The sequence below is a fragment of the Pagrus pagrus genome (assembly GCF_965226575.1).
Source record: "Pagrus pagrus genome assembly, chromosome: 17".
Taxonomy (NCBI): Eukaryota; Metazoa; Chordata; class Actinopteri; order Spariformes; family Sparidae; genus Pagrus; species Pagrus pagrus.
In genome coordinates this window covers 9,989,805-10,011,511 of record NC_140201.1, presented here as the reverse complement: position 1 = coordinate 10,011,511, position 21,707 = coordinate 9,989,805, and the positions used below count along the sequence as shown (strand labels likewise).

Here is a 21,707-nt window from a genome sequence, read left to right as displayed (position 1 = left end):
GACCTAACAACATGATTCATAGATGCAAATAAACTCAAATAGTCTTCAGATTTAATGTAATTAGGTTTTATTGCCATCAGCAGCTTCAACAAAGCCAGGTTTCTGCAAAGCCTTACTCTTCTTATAGTTACTCACATCATCATGTGTGTTGATTGGTCACATGATCGATCAAATGTGGGTAGGGATGAACAAATCCAAATGACCGTGGCCGTGGCCGTGGACCCACAGTCAAAAGTGGGAGGGGCGGGATCCGATCTGATCTGGAAAGTGGCAGGAAGACGGGACGAGGAGGTCAGAGCAGTGAACGCAGCACCGCAGGCCAGAATGGCGTCTAAAAGAGCAGGAAAACAACTTGACCTCCGTTTATTTTTCAAAACGAAAAGCACAGGTGAGCAACTAACTTGGATTAGATTCCTGTCGAGACAGTTAAATATGCATGAAAAGGAGCTACAGATGAACAAAGCATGTGGACACAACATGCAGTAGCAGCCAATTCTTCCATTTCATTAAAGTTTATGTCCTTACTTTTGTTCAGAGTCGAGTAGTATCAGATTTTTTGTTTATTTGTGTTGGTTGTCGCTGTGTGCTCGTGGTTGTAGGCAAAATGCATGGAAACAAAAGAGATAAATCATAGCGAATCGACCACTACCCAGAATGCTATGCGAATACCCAGCCACCTGTTGTGTCCTGCGTTGTTTAGACAGAGTTTTATTTTGAAAATGAATAAATCAATAAGCCGATAAAGGTCAAGAAGGAAGTTATATCTCTGTCTCTAACAGAATATATACAGTAATAATATGTATTCAAAATTATACATTGAAATGATCAAATAAGTCGTATTTTGGGAATGAAATTTTTACTTCAGTAGCATGATCTGTTGTTGTTGTTATTATTATTATTATTATTATCATCAATATTATTTAACAATTGTAGTTTCTAATTTATAAAAATACATCATTCAATTTCTCAGTATAACTCTTGTTATATTACTTCTGTACAAACGCGCTGGTTTTCGGCATATATCTTTCGGTGCTGGCACAATTAACAACCTGTAATAAGAATGAACCAAAATGATTAATTTATGCAAACTCTTCAGTATTAAACCTGATTTAAGAAAACCATTTGTGTGGTTCAAATGTACACTGCTCAAAATTAGTCAGGAATATTGGGATATGTTTATTCTGTGACATCTGAGTTTTTATTTTGTGTTTTGTTGATATTTTTGGTCCCCAAACATAATTCTGGCCTGGAAAACAACATTTCATTTGACTCTTTATTGCAAAAAATGCACCCATATCCCAATATACCTAAGTAATTTGAGTACTGTGTGTTAAATTGGTTAGTTTGTGCATGATGAAGTTTCTAGGAGGAAAATTTAATCGGATCAGAAAGATTGACTGATTTGGAAAAACAAACTCTCTTTGCTTTCATGACTGAATAAACTAAATAAAAAACTGACCTTAAAGGACAACACGATTTCATACTGTTTTACTTTATTTTGTTTATATTTGGCGGACTCTGCCACGTTTTGTAGCTTCAAACAGCGTTTTGGGGATGTTATTTTCCTCTGAGACCAGCTTGTTAATCAAGTTAAAAATAAATATTTCTGATTTTGTATTATTACCTTTTTATAAATACTGTCAGCATCAATCTTCTTCAAAACTACATAGTGCCACTTTAATCGTTTATTTTTTGCATATTTCTGTCATGGAAGTATCTATTTCTTTTGTTTCTGTGTATGTATAGAATAAGAAAATGTATTGTTTAAAAACAATCAAGGTAATTAAAAAAAGACTTGCTGGTCTTTGTCTAAATGTAGTTTCAATAATAACGTGTCTTCATGGTGGTAGTTGATACATCCACGGTTTGAATGGACGCAGGGGGGCAGTAGTGAGCATCTCACCATTTGGCGCAGCGGAATCAGGCGAAGAAGACGCAGCAACACAAGCACTCGGAGACACCAACAGGGGAGTTTTTATCCCTTAGTGAAGGTATTTGCTAACTTAATACTCAACTTTTACAAGAGAAATGCTTTAATGAGGAACAACGTGTTTGACACTCATCTTTTGGATGTTTTTCTCCACCACCACCGATAAACAACAGCACAAAGCCGTTATGCTGATGTCCATATTGAAGTTTTCTGAGCGGGTGTTCAGGAAAGCCTACTGATTCGCGTCGATACCTTCACTATAAATATGTGCCTTTCATAAAATCTATTATTGTTTTTCGTTGAGGCTGTTCGTGTAGCCAGGATCGGGTATCAACCACAGTTAAGATCATCTCTCGTTTTTGTGACGTGACCCCGCGAGGATCCGTTGCTCAGAGGAAGTAACGTTGACTAATGGTGCGTTTACTGTCCTGGTTATGTATGGAGGACCACAATGTCAAATAAATAGTGATAAAGCATTGAACTAATTGTACAATAAATACAGGCATTAATAAATTAGTTTAAGAATTAAAGTATTAGTCTATTAGTAAATAGAGTAAATTGCAAGGGTAATTCATTATTTGATATTTTAACAATAAATAGTTCAAATTAAAAATTGATTTACAAAAACAACATTAAACAGTACATCATTTAAAAATGCATTAATGAATTCATAAATAAATAATGGAAATCAAAAATCTCCATTAAAGACATAAAAAGTTGGATTGACACATATCCAGGCATTTAAAAGGGCAATGTGGCGTCAAAAACGCTAAAAGGGAGATTTCACAGATTTCCCCCCCACATTTAGACCACCCTGCAACAGGTCTATCCCATAAACAGCTACATAGACTTTGCCAGATACAAATGGATAGGGCTGCTCAAAGTGGGGCCTGAGAGCCAAAGTTGGCGAACCAGATGATTCTAGCAAAAATAAGTTTTATTTTTGTGCGTGTAGCGTGTGTCTCTTTCGTCGCTCACAATCGGGCACACAACAACAAAGTCAAATCAGGAGTGACAGAAGTGAATGACAGTGGCTGAGCAGAATCCGTGCTGTGATGGCCGTTTTAACAATTCTTAGTTTTTCATTACGAGTTTGACGATCTAGCATAAAGAGTACAGATATTACATTACAATCTGACTACTAAAAATCAGTTAGAGATTCCAATAATTCAGTCTAGACTAGTCAAAGCTCTAAAGATATCTAATTACGTTTTAACAAGGCAGAATGAAAGTTAAAGTGATGTCCAATTTGAGATATTTCTTATGTCAAGTGATGATCAAATTACGATTATTCCTTAAACATTTTGACCATGCATAATGCCAGTTCAAAATGCATCATCCTGACAGGTCAAAACTTAAGATGTGAAGGGCAATATCTTGAATTCATATTATTATTATTATTATTATTATTATTATTATTATCTTGAACTGGAATTAGGACTAGTCAGAATTAGGTTCTAATTTCCTTTTAAATTGGAAAATAAAACTCTTGTTCTGATCACTTTGTTGATAATGGCCATTAGCTAGACAATTACATTTTGGCCATCAATAGCAGGAGCTGATGAAGATGCCAAAACAAAGGCATAATGGCATGTGGCTTTGACCAAGAGCTGGTGATATCCATCTGCTGTGATTCTATAGGTGTGCCTGTCGGCAGCCTTTTGTACAAAACAAAAAAATCCTTTTTATAATCAGAATTTATGGAGTACCAGCCCTCAACAAGACCCATGCTGTACAACATAGCACATAATTTAAAACCTTGTGTGTTGCAGTAATTATGGAGGAAGATGAGCTCGAGATGACCAAAGGGGAGCTCCAAAAGTGGATCCAAGGGGAAGTTAATCAGAACAGGCTGGTCTCAGACATGGTGGAGAAATGCGATCTGCTGCAATCTCTGCTGGACAGGAGGAAGAATCAGGCTACCCAGCTCCTGAAGCTCTATGAGTGAGTGTTGTATCTGCTCTATGCTCTTGTTTTCACATATTTTAAAGGCCCTTTGGACCATGATAGGTCTTTTCATACTGCACGTAGCGCAGGTTTTAAATATTGTTGGAACAGCCCTCCAATATCGTGTTGCATCGGACATGGAGTAAGGACATAATGTAAGAAAGCTGTCACACTGGCACAATCCTGTTACAATCCAAAGTGAGCTAAACCTGACTTTAGCCGAGGGCTTGTTGGCCCTGCTCCAGAAAAAAGATTAGCCACATTAGTTGCGTATTCAAACAGATATTTAAGTCGGGGTTAGCAGGTGAGCAGTGTGATTCGTATAGCCCTGGGCTTAGGATAACCCTGGGCTCACGCTGTATGTGTGAAAAGGGGCTAAGTTATCTCAAGTCAACTCCCAGCCCAGGCTATCCCTGGGTGAAGAATTTGCAGTGAAAAAAGTCCTAATTAACCATTTTCCCCCTGTGCCTTGTGGACTTCCTTCCACATGTTACAACAACTGTCAGTTTATTGCTTGCTCTCAGTGGAAAGATGTCTTCCGTGGTAAATGGTAATGCAGCTGTCAAGCTTACATACCTGAAAATCGCAGCTGTGTTAATGAGCTTGGATGGAAAAGAAAGGAATGAATATCCGACAAGACGAGCTGAGCAGTAATGAGACGACTGAATCCAAACAAACAAAAAGTTGAAACAACATTCAACTTTGAGAGACAAAGTACCAATTGCCTAGTGTGAGTGTGCCCTTATACACAAGATGCACCAAAGCCAGCAAGTTAAAAAAAATCCCAGGCCACTTGTGTAAAAGATGTTTTATTTTCTGTATTAAAGAAGAATGTATGTTTTTTTTGTATTTGTGGCTTGATTCATGTTGGCTTTGTTGTGGATGTCTTTCAGGTCTGTGGCAGAATGTGAAGAAATTGTGAAGAAACAATACTCTTTGCTGGGGTGGGAGTACATAGAAACAGATTCTGATGATGATAATGCAGAAGGATGTGGTAAGATGCAAGTCAAATACAAGATTTACTTTTGTTTCGTCCATTTAAACAGGCTTATTTTAGTTTAAAGGCTTCAAGTTGACTTGTGCTTTTTTTTTATTTTGTAGGAAGTACACCTCCATCCTCACCTGAGTTTCTTTACACTGAGACTTGCGTCCCCAGCACTCCTTCTTCAATTTGCTCTACTCCCCTGTCACCAAATCCTGAGGACAGTGAGAACCTCTGGAGAGATAATGAGGAAAAACTTGTCAATCTAAAGAGACAATTAGTCAGTCTAAAGAGACAGCCAGTGGTGGTGTTGACTAGACTTTCTCCACGCAAGAGCTGTTCTTTTCGTCCACCAGCGCCTCAAGATCCCAATAAAGAAGATGAATCCTTTGACGGTTCGAGTTCTGGTTCGCAGTGGGAACCAGAGGAGGACTCATCTTACTCTGATTATTCTTTCTCTAGTTTTAATACTGGATCAAACAAGAGGAGAAAAATTGATTCAGAAAATGAGGAACCTGCTAAAAGTCCTGCAAGACCCGAAGTCAACACAGATACTGTTGCTAAAAGCGTTGCAGCAAAAAGTTCTGACGCTAAGAGCAACACACCAAGAAGTACTCGTCCTAAGGGCTTCGCAACAAAAAGTACTGGTGCTAAGTGGAACGCAGCAAGAAGTTCAGACGCTAAGAGCATCACAGCAAGAAGTTCAGACGCTAAGAGCATCGCAGCAAGAAGTTCAGACGCTAAGAGCATCGCAGCAAGAAGTTCAGACGCTAAGAGCATCGCAGCAAGAAGTTCAGACACTAAGAGCATCGCAACAAGAAGTTCAGACTTTGCAGCAAAAAGTACTGGTGCTAAGTGCAACGCAGCAAAAAGTTTAGATGCCAAGAACATGGCATCAAAAAGATCTGACACTAAGAGCATAGCAGCGAAAAGTCCTGACGTCAAGAGCAATACACCAAAAGGTACTGGTGCTAAGGGCTTTGCAGTTAAAAGCACTGGTGCTAAGTGCAACGCAGCAAGAACATCAACACCTCAAGCCAGCGCAAATGCCAACGCTAAGTGCAACAGGGTGAAAACATCAACACCGCCTGCAAAATCCAATGGTAATGGTTGTAAAAACACACCATACAAAAACACCCTGACCACTTGAAAAGTTTTTTGTTGAATGAATAACTTTATTTGTGCTAAAAGTAAGCTTCGTTGCTTTCATATCACTCCTATTGTGGGGGAAAACATGAGAAAGGAATATGTTATTTTATCACCACAGCTAACCACGTCTGGGTTGTACACAAATGAATGAACCTGTAGAGGGCATTAGTAGCGTTAGCATTGACTGATTTAATGTGTCGTGCCAGACAGTCTACTGACTACTTTACTACCTAACATTAAAAACAGTTTTTTGGCACTAACTTACAGTATTGTAGAGAACAAGATGTGAAACTTTACAGTGATCGGACAATTTGCGGTTTCATGTTTTGTAACCTAAAGTGGGAATAAGTGCCATCTGAATGGACTACCCACACTGAGACAGTTTTGTTTATAAGGTGTCTGGTTTGGTGGATGTTTAGACATCACTCACTTTTAGCAACTTTAATCTTTACAATTCAAAATAAAAAAATAGGAATGACTAGAAATGTATATGCTTAAGTTGATCAATTTAGATATTAAAGCAACACTATATAACTTTCTGGAGAAAGATGGGTGAACGATTGATGAATGTTCTCCCCAAGTTGTCGAATACTGATGCTTTGGGATGGTGGCTTCCGGCCAACGGCAACCCAAGGCGTCAATATTTGACAACAACGCTTTACATGGTTTGTAACATGTTGTGTTCCCTCACCGCTGACAGGAGTAACCCCAGTGGGGACAGAGACAAAAGACCCTCCTAGCTTGCTAAAGATCAGCGTGAACATGAATGTCCTGGCCAGAAGGAAGGGCAGGGACTGGAAACAGGGGAAAATCCTGGAAATGGTAACAAAGGGTAAGTAAAAAAGTACAAACCGAATCAGAGAAGAAGAGTCAGTTTATTTGTAAGAAAATTAGTCTGTCTAAAAAGGGCAATCCTCAGTAGAAGTGTTTTTTTTTGTTTTTTTCGCAGACAATGGTAGATTGAAATACAAGATCGGTTTTGAGGAGAAGGAGAAGAGTAAGAGCCTCGTCTCCGGTAACCACATTGCCTTTGACCGCATGCCACTGCTGGATCAGCTGGATGTCGGAACTCGTGTGGTCGTCAAGTGCAAAGGTGAAGAGCCCCAGTTCTGCCCTGGTTTTGTGGCAGAGCTCCCCAACAGGAAAAACCACATGAGGTTTGTGAATATAATGGGATTAAAGTGTTTTTGCCTCCTTTTTTTTTTTTTTTTTTTTTTTTTTGCAGTTGCCATAGCCAAAGTATGTTTTGATGCAGACATTTTTTTCATTTTTTAGGTTCCTGGTCTTTTTGGATGATCAAACGCCAGTCTATGTTGGCTTACCTTTACTTCACCTGGTGTGCAGACCATGTAAGTTTGAGTTTTTTAACTGACACGCTGACTGTTGACTGAATATAACAGATACAACATTGTCCGCTCTGACAATTGGACACGTTTGGTCAAGTTTGAAAGCTGTTTTTTAAAAAACTACCCGGAAAGTCTGGGGTTTACTTCACGTGAAGTCCAGAAGTGAAGGCTTTGAATGTGTAAAATATGATAGTGTCTCATCACATAGGCTTTCTTAACGCAATGACAATAAAATCTTGACTCTTAAAGGAATAAAAAAAAGGACCAAATATGACGCCAAATTGAATCTGAGCCCCACATTTTTACATGTTGAACCACAGTTGTACATTGCACTTTGTGTTATACTGCCAGTAAGCAGAGTGACGGGCTTTGTTTCTTTCTCTTGTGACAGTGGCAGACCCTTTGGACGATATTCCAGATGAGAACCACAAGGAATTTATGAAGACGTATTTAGAGGCCCAGCCTTACCCGCCCCAGACGCAGTACAGGGTTGGACAGATAATCAATGCAGAATTTGGAGGAGTCCAGCAGAAGTGTGAGGTGCTGAAGGTCGACTGCAGCTTGATACAGGTTGTTTTTCAGGTCAGTAGCTGTAATCATCAATCTTTAAACTATTACCAACTGGATTTTGATGTTTTTTTTGCCTGGTATATTTTAGAGTATGTTACTCATAGTAGTTTGTCTTCATGGATAGAGAGATAAACATAAGGAGTGGATCTACCGAGGCTCCTATCGCTTGGAGCACATGATGAATATGATGCCGCAGTTGGGGTTGAAAAAGGACGCTAGGCAGGAGATTAAGGCTACTACAGTATACGGTAAATTAATTTATTAAACAAATAAAATCATAAAGTGATTCTGGTTATCCCCAATATCTAATTTGTCTCTGTATATCCATGTCTTGTGTACTACAGAGTCATCAAAATCGGCATGATGATGGGACCATGAATGTGTTAAGCTTGCACATTCTGGTTGGTTTTGCAAGCTCCATGGGTTACTGTTGTGCTTCAGATCAGACTTGCTTCATATTTGTGACATGCAATTTCAAAAACTGGGGCCAGGATGTCCAGAATCATGTGCTGCTGAAGGTTGTACCCTATTGGAACGACTGAAAAATGACAAACTGTCATGAAACCATTATATTAATGCACTGTTTGTTCGTTTGTTGTGTATTTGTATTACAACTTTTAATAAAAATAAATTGTCTCAAATTTTACTGTTGCTTTAAATGAAAGTTTTCTGTTTCAGTACACTGACGTCATCTGACAATAAAACAATAAGGTTTATTGTTAAACTGTAAAATATCCTGCCACTTTTTCACATCTTTGTCACAAGTCAGTTAAAAGTCATTGTTAAAAAATGTGTGTATATCGGCTGATACGTATCAATGTCAGACTTTTAGTATCATCTTTGACACAAAAATCCAGCAGACTATGGGAGCTAATTTCCGATAGGAACAGAAGAGCGACACATGAAACGACAATCGAATATAAAATCATGCAGCTCTGTTGGCTGTCCCAAAATCCCAATTTAGTAAAGGTGACTGGGCCTTTGCAGTAAGAGCCTCCAGACTATACAAACTTTTAAATCTTCTATTAAAACTTTTTTTATATAGGGAAGCATTTACGATCATCATTACTCTTAACTATTCCTTCTTTTATCCCATGATGTTTCATAATTTTCTGTTGTTTTGTCCGGATCTGTGTTATTTTTTAATCTGCTGATGATTTTTAACTTTCTGCAAAGCGCTTACAACCATGTGTCAGAAAAGTGCTTTATAAATGAAGTTATTATAAAATCAATCATGACAGGTCAAAATAATGGAATAGTAAGTCAGAACTGTGAGATAGGTCAACATTAAAAGTCAAAATGTGTGTGAAGTTGTAATAACTAAGAAGTCACATTGTTGACAAAATCAAGAATATGAGATTAGTTATTAAAATTCATGAAAAGTTAAAATGAGTTGAGTAAAACAAGGCAGAAGTCAAATTTTTGGGGGGGTAAACCAAGACCAAACATCTGGCTAAATAACCTTTTACATCAAGTCACATTGTATATGAACCAAGAACTTTGCAAACATGCCATTATGACTTATCAAATGTATCATTTAATTGTGACTTGCAGGCTGTGTGCATGTTGCTCAGTCGTCTTCAGCGGTGGTTTGTGTACACGCAGGACTGAAATAACAGTTTGGGCGCAGGGAGGCGTTCCACCACCAGCCTGAACTAGAACTAGCTGAGCAGGAAAGGCTGGGGGTAAAAAAAAAAAAAAAAAATCGCTGCCTGCTAGCTGAGGAACCTTGAACATCGGGGCTAGCGAGAAAATAAAAGAGAAAACTGGAACGCCAACACGGATTTCTTGTGGGACAAACGAACGGGCCTCGCTGCTAAAACGGTACATATCATATGCGGGCCGTTCCGTGCCGTTACGTGAGCCACATTCCGACTAAACGGTTCGTACGACGGCTAGCCAAAGTAGCTGTTGAGCTAGCTGGCGAACGAAGCTAAGCTAAGATGGCGGCCAAATTATTTATATTAGCTCATGTTGATAGCATGCTAACAGCCTGTACGTCGTTCGCTCCTGCGTCCGCAGCTTAGGTAGCTGTTAGTTAGTTAGCGCATTCGACTTCAGAGCTAATCTTGTGTATTTTTGAATGTGTTAGTGTTTGGAAATGAGAAAAGTATCGAGTGGTAGTACTTAACGTGGTAGTGCATACTGAAATTTACAGCGTTAACGCAGTGCATCGTTTTACAAGGTAGGAGGAAAAAAAACATAAGCGACGCTTGAAGAAGGGAACGGTGTTGTGTTATGAATTTAGCGTTAGCTAGCTTAGATACTCAACACTGAGCTGAAAATAGCTTACGGTTATCTTAAGCCGTGTATTTCCAACATTGCAGTCAATGTGTATCGTTTACAGTCGTTTGAATCAACGCTGTGCATACGTGAACTAACGAGTTGTGAGTTGTTATGAGTTGCATAGGATCATGCAACAGGGTTATTATGTATTTGATCCCTGTTCTCTTCACATATTTCTAGGCCTGCTTCAGCGGTTGTCTGTCTTGCTATACCTATTGACTCTTAACTATTTTCGCACAGATCTATAAGCTGCATGCTTCATGACAATGAGTAAAAGTTGAACTGTGTGTTTCTGTGGTTGGCTGTATATAAACGTAGGCAGTTTTGGGTCTAATTTAACATGCTGTTAATGTCAACCAGCCCCTGTCGATCTGATTTTTAAGAAGCTGTTCGTCTTTTCCTAAAGGGAAGCGTTATTGAACAGTTAGCATTTAGCTACACTTCACTCAGACTGTGCAGAGGCAATGTGAGCTTTGAGTTTGGGCTATGTAGATCAAATTGACTACAGTACAATGCATTTGCCCAAAAATGACTACTTCAGGTTGCTAATTCAACTAGTTTTCGATCAGATGTATTCATTGTTGACCACTTCAAGTGCACCTCCTACTGACGAGTGAGTCCAGCAGTGGATGGCTATCCCACTGCTGCCAATATTTGGCCAGAAAGAAGAGTTACTGGGGAGGAAAATGATCTCCCAGATTAAAGCACAATTTAAGTTTTTAACTCAACAGTGCTTATTTTTTTTTAAATCCCAAATGTTGTTTGATTTGTCCTCCCAATAATCCACCAGATGCCTCACACAAGACGACACTCGTCTTCGGACAGAGACAGTCGAAGCAGCTACCAAGACCGTTACAGAGACAGAGACCGAGACAGAGGGCGAAGACACCGGCACAGAAGATCTCCTACATACTCCTCCAGCAGTGACAGAGACAGAAGGGGACGGGGACACAGACAGGAAGGAAGCTTTGTACGCTCAAGGAGGTATGTTGTGATTTGTTTGATTTATTTAGCTGAAAATGTATTTTAAAGTACCAACACTGCAGATCTTTATCGAAGGTTTGTTGCTTGTCAGCATTTAGGTTTCAATGTGTGCCTATGTTCTCTGATTCAGTCGTAGCTTTGACAATCGTTCAACGGAACATCGGCCATTTGACAGAAGGTACTGCGAGGGATACAGGCGCTTGGATCAGAGCCGAGATCGAGACCGTGACAGAGAAAGGGAGCCACATGGAGCTGCTGAAAATTATTACACACGCGACTTCTCCCCAAATGTGTATGACTACCGACGTGGCCGAGAGAGGGAGCGCGAACGGGATGAGTCTTACCGGCGAAAAGGCAGCAGGCGTAAGCACAAACGAAGGCGGCGTAGAACCAGGTCCTATAGCCCATCTTCCTCGGTGAGTACAGCCAGACCTGAGATTGTGTTTTAACTCTCCTCAGCCCTCTCCTTCCATCTCTGTCTCTTCCACTCAGCTCCCTCTGTCTCTGTCTTTCTCTAACCATTTCTTCCTCACAGCCCCTGGAATTGGTAAGTAGTACAATCTTTATGATTTGTTTTGTTTTTTCAGAAGGGGTTTGTTTTATTTTTATTATTTTGTTTAAGTGGGTTTTGCTTAAATTGGCATTTTTATTTGGCAGAGCATTTTCATTTTTATCCAAGTACTTTTTCTGTAGTTAATTAATGATTAACCACAAATGTTTTGCTGCTCTTCAGATACACACCCACCACAGCTTTCTGAAGTTTTCCTTTTGAAATCCTAGTTAGACTGGTCCCACTTCATTCATCGTCTATGGCCCTACCTTTCTTAAAATTTTGTTTTCTATGTTGTCAGTACTTTTAATAATAGACAAAATGCCTGTAGTAGCAGCTGGTTGGCCACTTATGAACTTTTGTGTAGATGGGCTGAAAAAAAAAAAGTGAAAATGTTCTCCCAAACACCGTGTAAAATTTAGATTTAAATTGAATGCTTATTTTTGTTAGGAATTTAAAATGTCTTAGATTCCTTAAAATGCATTTTTTGTGTGGGTCATGTTTAACCACACATCAATTTTAGGTGAGCAAGGGTTTTAATTTGATGTAGCATATATGTTGGGAGTTATCTTTAAATATTTCCTGCTTGATAACTTGTCGTCCTCATTTTGTTTTCCGTTTTGTTTAATCTGAAAAGTCAATTTGATAAGTTTTGAAGTAGTTATGTAACTGTCTTAACTAGTTTTTGCGTTGATGAATGGATATGCCAGTTGCTTCCTTGTTTGTAAGCAGCTGTGGTTTAAAGGTAGAGGGGGGAGAGGAGCAGAGGACAACATGTGATCTTTGACTTGTTCCCTTGCACTATATCCCTATCGTTATATATTTCCTTCACGTGGTGTCATGCGTGAATCGCCCCATGACCACCAAACCTACCGACAACCACAACTACATCAACTACCACCCTCCTCCTCCCTCCTCGTCTACCTGTGCCGCCTGACGCTGTGGCTGCGGCTGTCCCTGAAAACCCCCTGTTCCCTCCGGTCGTGTCGTGACCTGCTGATGGCGGTTTGGGTGTGAAAACAGAGGAGCAACAGCCGGACGCGGGCACTGAGTGTGAGGGACGACGAGGAAGGGCACCTGATCTGTCGGAGTGGGGACGTCCTGCAAGAGAGATGTACTCACTGCCACTACTCTATCGTAACCTTCTCCATATGAGTATTAATGCATAGAGCATTTACATGACATGGGAGTGCCTGATGATGCCTTGCTAGAATGCTCTTCGCTCTAGCTGAAATAGCAGGGTGGATTGCAAGAATGTTGGCGATTTGAGAGGGGCGTTAGATACCTTCTCGTTTTTGTTTCTAGGATTTTAAGCTGTGGAGCATTTTCTATGTTTCACAGGTTTCCAAAACGTAGAAACCCCATTTGCAGCTGTTTGTTTCTGTTGCGTTTCAGATTTAAATTCAATAACAGTTTTAAAACATACATAATTTACAGCTAACTATTTTCCACTTTGAGTGTTTCAGGGATTTTCTTTTAATTTTATAAAATAGAACTCTAACATGTACATCACCTATTAAGTCTTTTTCTAGCACAACCAGCACACATGTAGATAGTACATTTATGAACACGTTTGTCATTTTCGTGATCATGCATCATTTTAGAAGAAGTACTAATCATTTTTCCAGTTTTACATGTTACCTCCGTGTCCTTTTGGGCAAAGACGGCCACATCTTCAAAGGATGTGCCCTTATATTCGATGGCTGCAAATTGGTCATCAAAGAAAGGGAGCACTTTTACATTTGCCCCCTTATTTCCTTCACATGTATCATAGTGCTACGCGTTCAAATATTATAGATAACCTCAAAGTGTTCAAGCCTGCCAGATTGAATAGGCAGCCATTTGAAAAGGGGATGGGCGTTAGAAGTGATTCGCCTGTCTACACTTTTGCATTATGTATTCCTGTTTAAGTCCACATTTCTAATGCACCTCTTCTTTCTTTCCCCGCTCCCCCTCTCTCCTCCTTTTGTCTCTGTGTTGTGTTGCAGATGAGATTGTCAGCACTTTGGGGGAAGGCACCTTCGGGAGGGTGATGCAGTGCATTGACCACCGCAGGTGTGTGCCAGTCAACACTGAAAAACAGCAGCTGTCAGTCTCTCGGGTCCTATTTTCAAGACCCCCAGTAGGGAATACCTGTAGAAATAAGTGTGTTTGTACCATGCCTGTTGGTGACTCTCGATTAGGATAAGAATATTCATCGTTGCTAATGTTAACGACTGTTGTAAATCCCAGTGGCTGCTTTAAATTTAAAAAAGGCTCACTCAAAATGTCCACAGCTTGTTGTTTTTATTTTCTGCTGCCTTTGTCACGTTGCAGTTCACTGGAGGCAAATTGTCTCTGCTGTATCTTACCCTTGTGTGACTGTGGACCCTTGTGAATACTGTGTCCCCTCCCTAAAAGATACATTATGGAAGATAATGTGATAGAAATGGAGATGAAGCGATTTCATTTTCACAAGCAGGGACTTAAGACAGTGACACTTGCAGACTCTTTGCTGATATCTCAGACCAGAGACTTTGCTGTCATATTCATATTATTGAGTGTTGCGTCTGTATTGTAACCTCCAGTTAAATGTCACTTTAGTATCTGCAATTCAGCATGCACCTACACTTACTCCCCAAAGTGAGATTTAAATAACAAATGTAATAGATTGTTTGTGTTGTATTGCCTCTGTTTTTGGCCTTATACTATCTTGTGTTTTCCAGAGGTGGAGCCCATGTAGCTCTGAAAATTATCAAGAATGTGGAGAAGTACAAGGAAGCAGCTCGCCTGGAGATCAATGTATTAGAGAAGATCAATGAAAAGGACCCTGACAACAAGTTGTGAGTTCTTAGTGTTTTGGAATTGAAAATATGTGGCCTTCATACACATAAGTGCCTATCATTGTTGTCTTCATTAATGCTGAATATTAACTGTCAACTCTTTTAACTCTTGTCCGTATGTACAGTTGCAAACTTCACCCTTTAACTGGAAACTTTCAAGAGTTACCAACATGTTCTGTTAATTAAAAGTAAAACTGTAAAAATGTTTGATTAAGCTGTTACATGAGTAGGGCGGTGTCTCCATAAACTATTTAAGTCATTTACACTGTGTACTTTACTGCATAACTCTCACACCTCCTGTATCCTGTTTGTCTTTCAGCCTTTGTGTACAGATGTATGACTGGTTTGACTACCACGGTCACATGTGCATCTCCTTCGAGCTGCTAGCTCTCAGCACGTTCGATTTTCTAAAAGAAAACAACTACCTGCCCTACTCAATTGGTCAGGTCAGACACATGGCCTACCAACTCTGTCTCGCTGTGAAATGTAAGTTTTCATTCATGTCCTTTGTTTCACTTGGTCTCCCTAAAAAAGTTTTCTGGTAAATGCACTCTTACTCAATGCTGTTTCGTTATCAGTCAGCTGAAAATTAAGTGGTTGGATAGAAAGTCTCTTTTGTCTGTGGTAGACAGCCTGTAGCCACATGAGGGCATTATAGCACCCAAGGCCAGAGAGCGAATCTATTAAATACCTTGCTAAGCTTCTGAGGAGGAAAGTAATGCTGTTATAGAGAATTCTTGTCTATGTCAGTATCTGTATGTATACTCTGGATTTTTACTGTTACAGATGTTTTTCTCATGTTGTCATTTATTAATTACACTCTGTGACTATCATTATTATACATTGCAACATGTCTCATCTGATCTAAAAGGGATTGATTAGAAGATGGGTCGTGTAAAGTGTCTTTAAGTTCGTGTGCAGTCAAAAGTGAAGACTGAATAATCACTGTAATAATGCTTTCTGTTCCATAGTTCTCCATGACAATAAGCTGACACACACAGACCTAAAGCCTGAGAACATCCTGTTTGTCAACTCAGACTTCACAATGTCGTTCAATGTAGAGAAGGTAAGATGTGGCAGAATGCAAAGACAAAAGGTGAAAAAGATTTCTGGTCTGTAGACTTTAGACTTGAGTGTTTTCTCTTTTGCAGAAGCGAGAAGAGCGGACAGTTAAGAGCACGGCAGTACGTGTAGTCGACTTTGGCAGTGCCACTTTTGACCACGAGCACCACAGCACCATTGTGTCCACGCGGCATTACCGTGCCCCTGAGGTTATACTAGGTGAGGATGTCTATAAGCTCTTGGCCATACGTTCTTGAAAACACTACTTCTCAAAAAGGATTAGACGATAATCTTCACTGGGGACAGTTACAATCATAATATGGTTCGGACAGTCAACAGGGAAATCAGTTTGAGAGATATGTACCCAAGTATTTTTCATGGCACAATTCGGGTCTACTGCAGAGTCATTTGAGCCGGGAGTGAATGCTGGTGTACCCATTTACATTAAAGCCAGATGTTTTTCGTCCAATGTGAAAGGGGTACACGTTTTTGAAGAAAAATACTGCATTCTACAAGTTGAACAAAATCACAACGCAGCAGCCTAATCCTAATTTCTCTGTTGTTAAACATTAAAGGTGCAGTTTAAAAATAACATATAGTCACATATACACATTAACACGACACCACAACTGCAGATCACTGCCGGGGATCAGTTTGGGCCAGTTAATGTAAGAAGTGCAAATAAACACAGTGGTTGCCCTGTAGTTTCTAATCTTACCTTGGAGGCACATGGTATTGATGCCATAAACTGGATTACCCCATGTAACTAAAATACTGAGTAAATTGAGTTACTTTGCATGATGTCAGCAAGCATAACGCCTGCCTAGAGTAGTCTCCAAATATGACAAATATGTCTGTGTGTTTTCATGTATACGATCAATGTTTTTGTCTTCCAGAGCTGGGCTGGAGCCACCCCTGTGATGTGTGGAGCATTGGCTGTATACTGTTTGAGTACTACCTGGGCTTCACATTGTTTCAGGTACAGTGGCCAAGACCCTGGACTCAGTTAGACCTTATTTAAATGATAATTTTGGGCCTAACTTTCAAATGATGTGAGACATAGCCGAAGTTATTGATTATAAATTGAATGCTAAATGCAAAATTATCAATATCAAGCAATGAAACATACAAATATGGATGGCTACTCTTTATGTGGTGGGATATTGACCCTTGGTGTCAATTATGAGCTCCGTCTGTTTGACACTGTATGTAGCAGCAGAACCGTCTGTTTTTTTCTGACTGTCTGCTCTCTGTCTGTTCCTCCTTCCTGCTGAATCATGGTTGTCTAACTCACATTTCTTTCAGACTCATGACAACAGAGAGCATTTGGCCATGATGGAAAGAATCCTGGGACCGGTGCCCTCTAGGATGATTCGTAAGACGAGGTGAGAGGAACGCACCAACGTGTTAAAAGTGCCTGTAACGCTCGTAATTGCATTGTTTATGTAGAAATCAACATGCACACACTTGAACATCGCTCACACTGATCTCTGTACCCTCTTAGGAAGCAGAAGTATTTCTATCGTGGCCGTCTAGACTGGGATGAGAGCTCCTCAGCGGGGAAATACGTCAGAGAAAACTGCAAACCCTTACGGGTAAGAGAGGTGAAAGACGAGTGCAAGAGGAAGAAATATGATTAGCAAGGCTGAAAGTGTCTTGTGTTTTGTACTGCAGTTCCTCTCTGAAATGTCTCAGTATTGCTCTTAATCTCTTTCTTATTTCCTTTCTCCATCATCAGCGGTACTTACTGTCGGAGGCAGAGGAACACCACCAGTTATTTGACCTCATTGAAAGCATGCTGGAGTACGAGCCCTCGAAGAGGCTGGTGCTGGCCGACTCCCTCAAACACCCATTTTTTGAGAATGTGGGTGTTGACGAGGCAACAGGCAGCAAGAACTGGGAGGGCAACCGGGATATCAGCCGGTGACCCATGAGCCTCCAAAGACTGAATGACAGAGAAGATCAAGTCTTTTGTATTTGGAGCTGGTGAACTGTTGAGTAAATGGAGACTTCGGATATTCTGTCGTTTGTCATTAAAGTATGGACACCTTAACTTCTTGCCCCTCCGATGTCCACTTCTGCAGCCACAGGAGGCATGTTTTTGCAGCAGAGAGACCAAAATCACCCACAAAAGACTGGAGAAGAGTCCAAATGAATCGTATCTGGTGGCCACAGCCTCAGAAGTAGCCCTCTATGCAGCTCCTGTCTTCCTTTTTGACTTCAGAAGCACCTTCCTCCTTTCCATCCGTCCGTCTATTACAGCATGTAAAGAAAATAGTTCACCTTTCTAAGGAAATAAGCACTACAAAATCATCCATACAAAAACTCTACTTTGGACAAGAAATGTCTTCCGATTCTGAAGTCGAAGGAAAGGGTAAAAAGGAGATAGAGCTGTATGCAGTGCAAGTCCTCACTGACAATTCTAAACATGGAGACATGCAAGATTTTATATAATGCTAACATCAAATCATTCAAATTGAATATCATCTTTCCTTGGAAATTTAAATATCTCCAACAGAGAGATGCGTCTCAAGTTTTTGTTTATGTTTTTGTTAATGTGAGTACTTGCATTTGTTTCTTTTTTTATGTATAAAAGGATTTATCTCTCATGGAGACTCACCCGTAATCTCCAGTCAGTAGGCCTGTTGTTATTCGCCAATGAGATCATAATTGTGATGGACACTCCACACACAGGCCTCTGCGGGCTGTCTTATCGATGAATATGTTTGTTACGTTATGCAGTGCTTTCTGAGTGTGTGTGTGCGTGTGTGTGTGTGTGAGTGCGTGTGTGTATAGGGGTGGGATGACACGTTCATCTTTATTTTTCTCAGTGGCTTCTTAGTAGTTCAGCATTGGTCATGGTTACAGTCTCACATTTTTTTTTAAAAGACAAAAAAAACATAAACTGCCTTTTTCATGTGCGATACGGTCAGAACCGATGTCTCTCCATTGAGGTTAAGCACACAGCTCCTGGTGTTAGCCACTGAGCCACACACAACTCCTGGTGACAGTATTTATTTTGATTTCCAATAGGTCATAGTCTCCACCCCCTCACCTGTACATGACTTTTTTTGTATGAAATTAAAGCGTATAAAATTGTATATATGTATGATTGTGTAGAATTAAAGTTAAGTCCTCCTTGCCAAAGGCTTATGATGCTCTCAGTGTCAGTTTGGGCCTCTGGTAGCAAAAGGGAGGTGATCTGTCTTTAAATACCATCACTGTGTCTGAGTCCATCTCTTACCTCACTGATTAATACCACTGCTAGATGGTATGCAGAAAGATCAGAGGGGTGTCTATTTAATATTAAGTCAATTTGTCTTGACAAAATTACAATCTTAAAGCTTTTTAGGAAGTAGCTCAGGCCAGCAAATTTTAGGTTCAGAGATTCACATGGTAATTTTGCTCTTTTTTTCACTCCTTGAAGGATCTTTAATAGCAATTTTAACTGGAACTACTGTCTTCTCAGCAGTCACGTTTACAGGTATTACATTCTTCTCTTTATTATTCATTTGCTGTTAAATGTTCCTGATAAACGTTTGTGTTTGATCTCCTTTCAAAACCTAAGCTATGCTGTCACCCTGTCTAGCCAGGAAGAGGGAAACTCTGAAGATCTGCTGCAACAGGTGCATCGACGCTTCGTCATGTAAGCTTCCCCCATCTGTTGGTAACGTTGCTTTTTTTAACCTTTTTCCTTCACCTTCAAACCCTTCCTTGAATGAGAGGATCATTCTATCAGGGCTATACAGCTAATAATATAACTGCTTGTGGAGCGTCTTCATCAGATAATCGCAAAGGACACAACAAAGTTCAAGGATACGGTTGCTGTTTGGCAGTGCTTACAGCTGAATCTGTGTCTATGTCCTGAATTTGAAATTTGAAAATGTAAATGTTTTATTTAATGTTGAGATATGTTACGAATTAATTGTTTTTGATTTGATTAGTAGCGTTCTGAAGCACCAAAGCCAAGTGATATGTGGAAGTGTGGATGGACTGGGAGTCATTGAGTGAATATATCAATGAATGAAAGGACTCATTCAACTTTGTGACTCAGGTGCTTAATGTCTCCAGTCAATGAAGTTGAAGTTCGAGCCAGGGGGAAAAAAAAGACTCATTGCGTCATAAAAGCGCCACCGGCCAATTTTCAGTCTGTCCATCTGGCTATTGATCAGCTGTTACTCAAACATAAAATACACACGTTTCCTACTGAGACTGACTTTTGAACTAGGTATAACTGGCATACTTAAAGTCTGACCATACACGTACGTTTTTTACAAGCTGTTTGAGGTCAGATGTAAACAAGCAGCTGTTCCCCTGTGCATGTTTGTTTGGAACTGTGCTGTTGTTAATCAGCTAAACTCTTGCGTCTTCAGCTAATCCTGTTTGAGGACCAGAGATCACCAGTCAAATCCCCATAAGAGCAGACCGCAGCAGAGCGGAGGTGTATACAGAGACACACGTTGAAAGGACTGGAAGCAATGCAATGAATGGACTATTGATACAAATGATTCTCAGCTGATTGTCTACTGGAGGTAACACTTACAGGTGAGTCCCATTGTTTCTTTAAGACATGCACAGTATGTTGTGTTTATTATCACTTTTCAAATGTGAGCAAAGATGTTTAGAAGACTTTAGGTTGACTTAAGATGCTTTGATTGTAACTTTAGGTATATATGTGCTTTTTCAAAAGAAACAAAGGGCAACATGAGAAAATAATGCTGTTTATACAAGTTCGCATAATTGTTATTTATTTGTATTTGCAGATAAAAGCCTAATTTCTGACACAGACCCTGGGAAAACGCCACCTGATTCACCACAGACAACAGCAAGACTCTTGAAATGGATTCCCTCATGTCACTTGGGGCTCCACTGAAGCAGTTCACCAGCTGCGTGTCGGGGAAAAGCACCGCCGCCAAGAGGGTGGACAAGAGGAGCCAGTCTGTCCGCAGAAACAGCTTTACCCGCAGGAAGAGCGTCAGCAGCAGGAGGAGAAGCCTTCCCTGCAACACCCAGAAAGTCCCGGACTCCTGGCTCAGACTTTACCAGGATGAACTGAAGAGAGAAAGGTAGGGTGGCTCACGAGAAAAATCAAACTCTAAAACACATTCTAGTTTGTTTTAAATTGAGATTCTGTTGCAGTTTTTGCTAAAAGTTTGTTCATACTGTTCTGACTTTGTAAGACAAGGTACAGAGTCTCCTGGCCAGACAGACTTGGCTTAATTAGGATAAGGCTGTTCCTCACATGAATAAGCTGCTTGCCCATGTGCCATGCCTCATGTTGCTTCTGTCTTGTTTGCCAAAGGAAGCGACAGCAAGCCATTCTTGCCAAGAAGAATGCAGAGAGGTCGGTCAGAAGAACTCACTTCAGGAGCCACCACTGCCTACCGAGGGTAAGTGTGCAGCAAAATCACAGTAACAACAACCATTTATTACTTTGTGTATAGAAATGTAATAATCTCCATCGCTCTCGTCCACAGCAGACTACCCCAGCCAGAAAACCCGCCCCAGCCAAAGACGATTCCTTCTTCGGAGCCTTCCAAGGCCTCAGTCTGGATGGACTGATGGGAGGTAGTACTGGATCTCCTGCCGTGGCTGCTCCTGCTGCTGGTGGAGATCCGTGCAAAGTCATGTGAGACCTAACACCTAAAGGACAATCAGACTGTTTAAGTGATCCTCAAGAGACTTGAAGGACAAAGGGCTCACGGTGGAAAGGTGACTTCAGTTAAAAATAAACTGAGCTCACAGCTGAAAATCCAAGAAAAGGCTGGAGGATATGTGGATTAGTCTTAATTTAATTTAGGGAATGTTGCTTGTTGATTTCTTGGTTTTGTTTTTGCAGATTGTACTGTATCAATCTTTGCACAATTTGTCTGCTTGATGAGCAGAACTGTTTTTTGAGAAATGAGTTATAAAATCATGTAAATCCCTAAGTTGTCTTTGTGTGACTTGTGTGAATTGTAATCACATTCCTGACCTGAAATCATTGGAAATCTAAAGCAGGTAAGCAGATTTCATTCTATCTTTTCAAAAAGAACATAAATAGGAAATTATGTACAACAAACACCAGTCGGGTGTTTGG

At 40.2% G+C, this 21,707-nt stretch overlaps 3 protein-coding genes across 7 annotated transcripts; all 3 read left to right on the top strand.

The window, feature by feature from the left end:
* Nucleotides 1–226: 226 nt before the first annotated feature.
* Nucleotides 227–8,570, top strand: setdb1a (SET domain bifurcated histone lysine methyltransferase 1a). Its single transcript, XM_084379138.1, has 10 exons — nucleotides 227–388; nucleotides 3,703–3,874; nucleotides 4,771–4,871; nucleotides 4,979–5,962; nucleotides 6,709–6,840; nucleotides 6,958–7,165; nucleotides 7,284–7,357; nucleotides 7,746–7,936; nucleotides 8,049–8,172; nucleotides 8,269–8,570. Exons 1-10 carry the CDS (start codon nucleotides 325–327, stop codon nucleotides 8,286–8,288), a joined length of 2,070 nt encoding a protein of 689 aa, XP_084235264.1. The 5' UTR covers nucleotides 227–324; the 3' UTR covers nucleotides 8,289–8,570.
* A 983-nt stretch (nucleotides 8,571–9,553) lies between these two features.
* On the top strand, nucleotides 9,554–18,846 carry clk2a (CDC-like kinase 2a). Of its 4 annotated transcripts, none has more exons than XM_084378859.1 (13): nucleotides 9,554–9,748; nucleotides 11,001–11,194; nucleotides 11,325–11,610; nucleotides 12,768–12,858; nucleotides 13,733–13,799; nucleotides 14,450–14,566; nucleotides 14,886–15,052; nucleotides 15,538–15,632; nucleotides 15,718–15,847; nucleotides 16,525–16,607; nucleotides 16,934–17,013; nucleotides 17,133–17,232; nucleotides 17,367–17,644. In XM_084378859.1, exons 2-13 carry the CDS (start codon nucleotides 11,001–11,003, stop codon nucleotides 17,553–17,555), a joined length of 1,599 nt encoding a protein of 532 aa, XP_084234985.1. In that variant the 5' UTR covers nucleotides 9,554–9,748; the 3' UTR covers nucleotides 17,556–17,644. The 4 variants fall into 4 exon arrangements, with proteins under 4 accessions (XP_084234985.1, XP_084234987.1, XP_084234988.1 ...); XM_084378861.1 differs by lacking the exon at nucleotides 9,554–9,748 and adding an exon at nucleotides 9,952–10,109 and having other exon boundaries at nucleotides 17,367–18,846; XM_084378862.1 differs by lacking the exon at nucleotides 9,554–9,748 and adding an exon at nucleotides 9,954–10,109 and having other exon boundaries at nucleotides 17,133–17,223.
* On the top strand, nucleotides 17,863–21,552 carry LOC311272451 (uncharacterized protein). 2 transcript variants are annotated; one of them, XM_084378865.1, is made up of 7 exons: nucleotides 17,863–18,002; nucleotides 19,056–19,112; nucleotides 19,218–19,274; nucleotides 20,002–20,173; nucleotides 20,392–20,694; nucleotides 20,931–21,018; nucleotides 21,109–21,552. In XM_084378865.1, exons 5-7 carry the CDS (start codon nucleotides 20,468–20,470, stop codon nucleotides 21,259–21,261), a joined length of 468 nt encoding a protein of 155 aa, XP_084234991.1. In that variant the 5' UTR covers nucleotides 17,863–18,002; nucleotides 19,056–19,112; nucleotides 19,218–19,274; nucleotides 20,002–20,173; nucleotides 20,392–20,467; the 3' UTR covers nucleotides 21,262–21,552. The 2 variants fall into 2 exon arrangements, with proteins under 2 accessions (XP_084234991.1, XP_084234990.1); XM_084378864.1 differs by having other exon boundaries at nucleotides 21,106–21,552.
* The last annotated feature ends 155 nt before the right edge of the window (nucleotides 21,553–21,707 follow it).

What these genes read in the sequence shown, in the direction of transcription:
- clk2a (XM_084378861.1), top strand. Translation starts at nt 11,001, where the DNA reads ATGCCTCACACAAGACGACACTCGTCTTCGGACAGAGACAGTCGAAGC. An exon ending in AAGGACCCTGACAACAAGTT is followed by an intron (nt 14,567 to 14,885) that starts GTGAGTTCTTAG and finishes TTTGTCTTTCAG; the next exon opens with CCTTTGTGTACAGATGTATG. An exon ending in TGTCGTTCAATGTAGAGAAG is followed by an intron (nt 15,633 to 15,717) that starts GTAAGATGTGGC and finishes TCTCTTTTGCAG; the next exon opens with AAGCGAGAAGAGCGGACAGT.
- setdb1a (XM_084379138.1), top strand. Translation starts at nt 325, where the DNA reads ATGGCGTCTAAAAGAGCAGGAAAACAACTTGACCTCCGTTTATTTTTC. An exon ending in CAGCTCCTGAAGCTCTATGA is followed by an intron (nt 3,875 to 4,770) that starts GTGAGTGTTGTA and finishes GATGTCTTTCAG; the next exon opens with GTCTGTGGCAGAATGTGAAG. An exon ending in TAAGGCTACTACAGTATACG is followed by an intron (nt 8,173 to 8,268) that starts GTAAATTAATTT and finishes TGTGTACTACAG; the next exon opens with AGTCATCAAAATCGGCATGA.
- LOC311272451 (XM_084378864.1), top strand. Translation starts at nt 20,468, where the DNA reads ATGGATTCCCTCATGTCACTTGGGGCTCCACTGAAGCAGTTCACCAGC. An exon ending in GATGAACTGAAGAGAGAAAG is followed by an intron (nt 20,695 to 20,930) that starts GTAGGGTGGCTC and finishes TGTTTGCCAAAG; the next exon opens with GAAGCGACAGCAAGCCATTC. An exon ending in GCCACCACTGCCTACCGAGG is followed by an intron (nt 21,019 to 21,105) that starts GTAAGTGTGCAG and finishes TCTCGTCCACAG; the next exon opens with CAGACTACCCCAGCCAGAAA.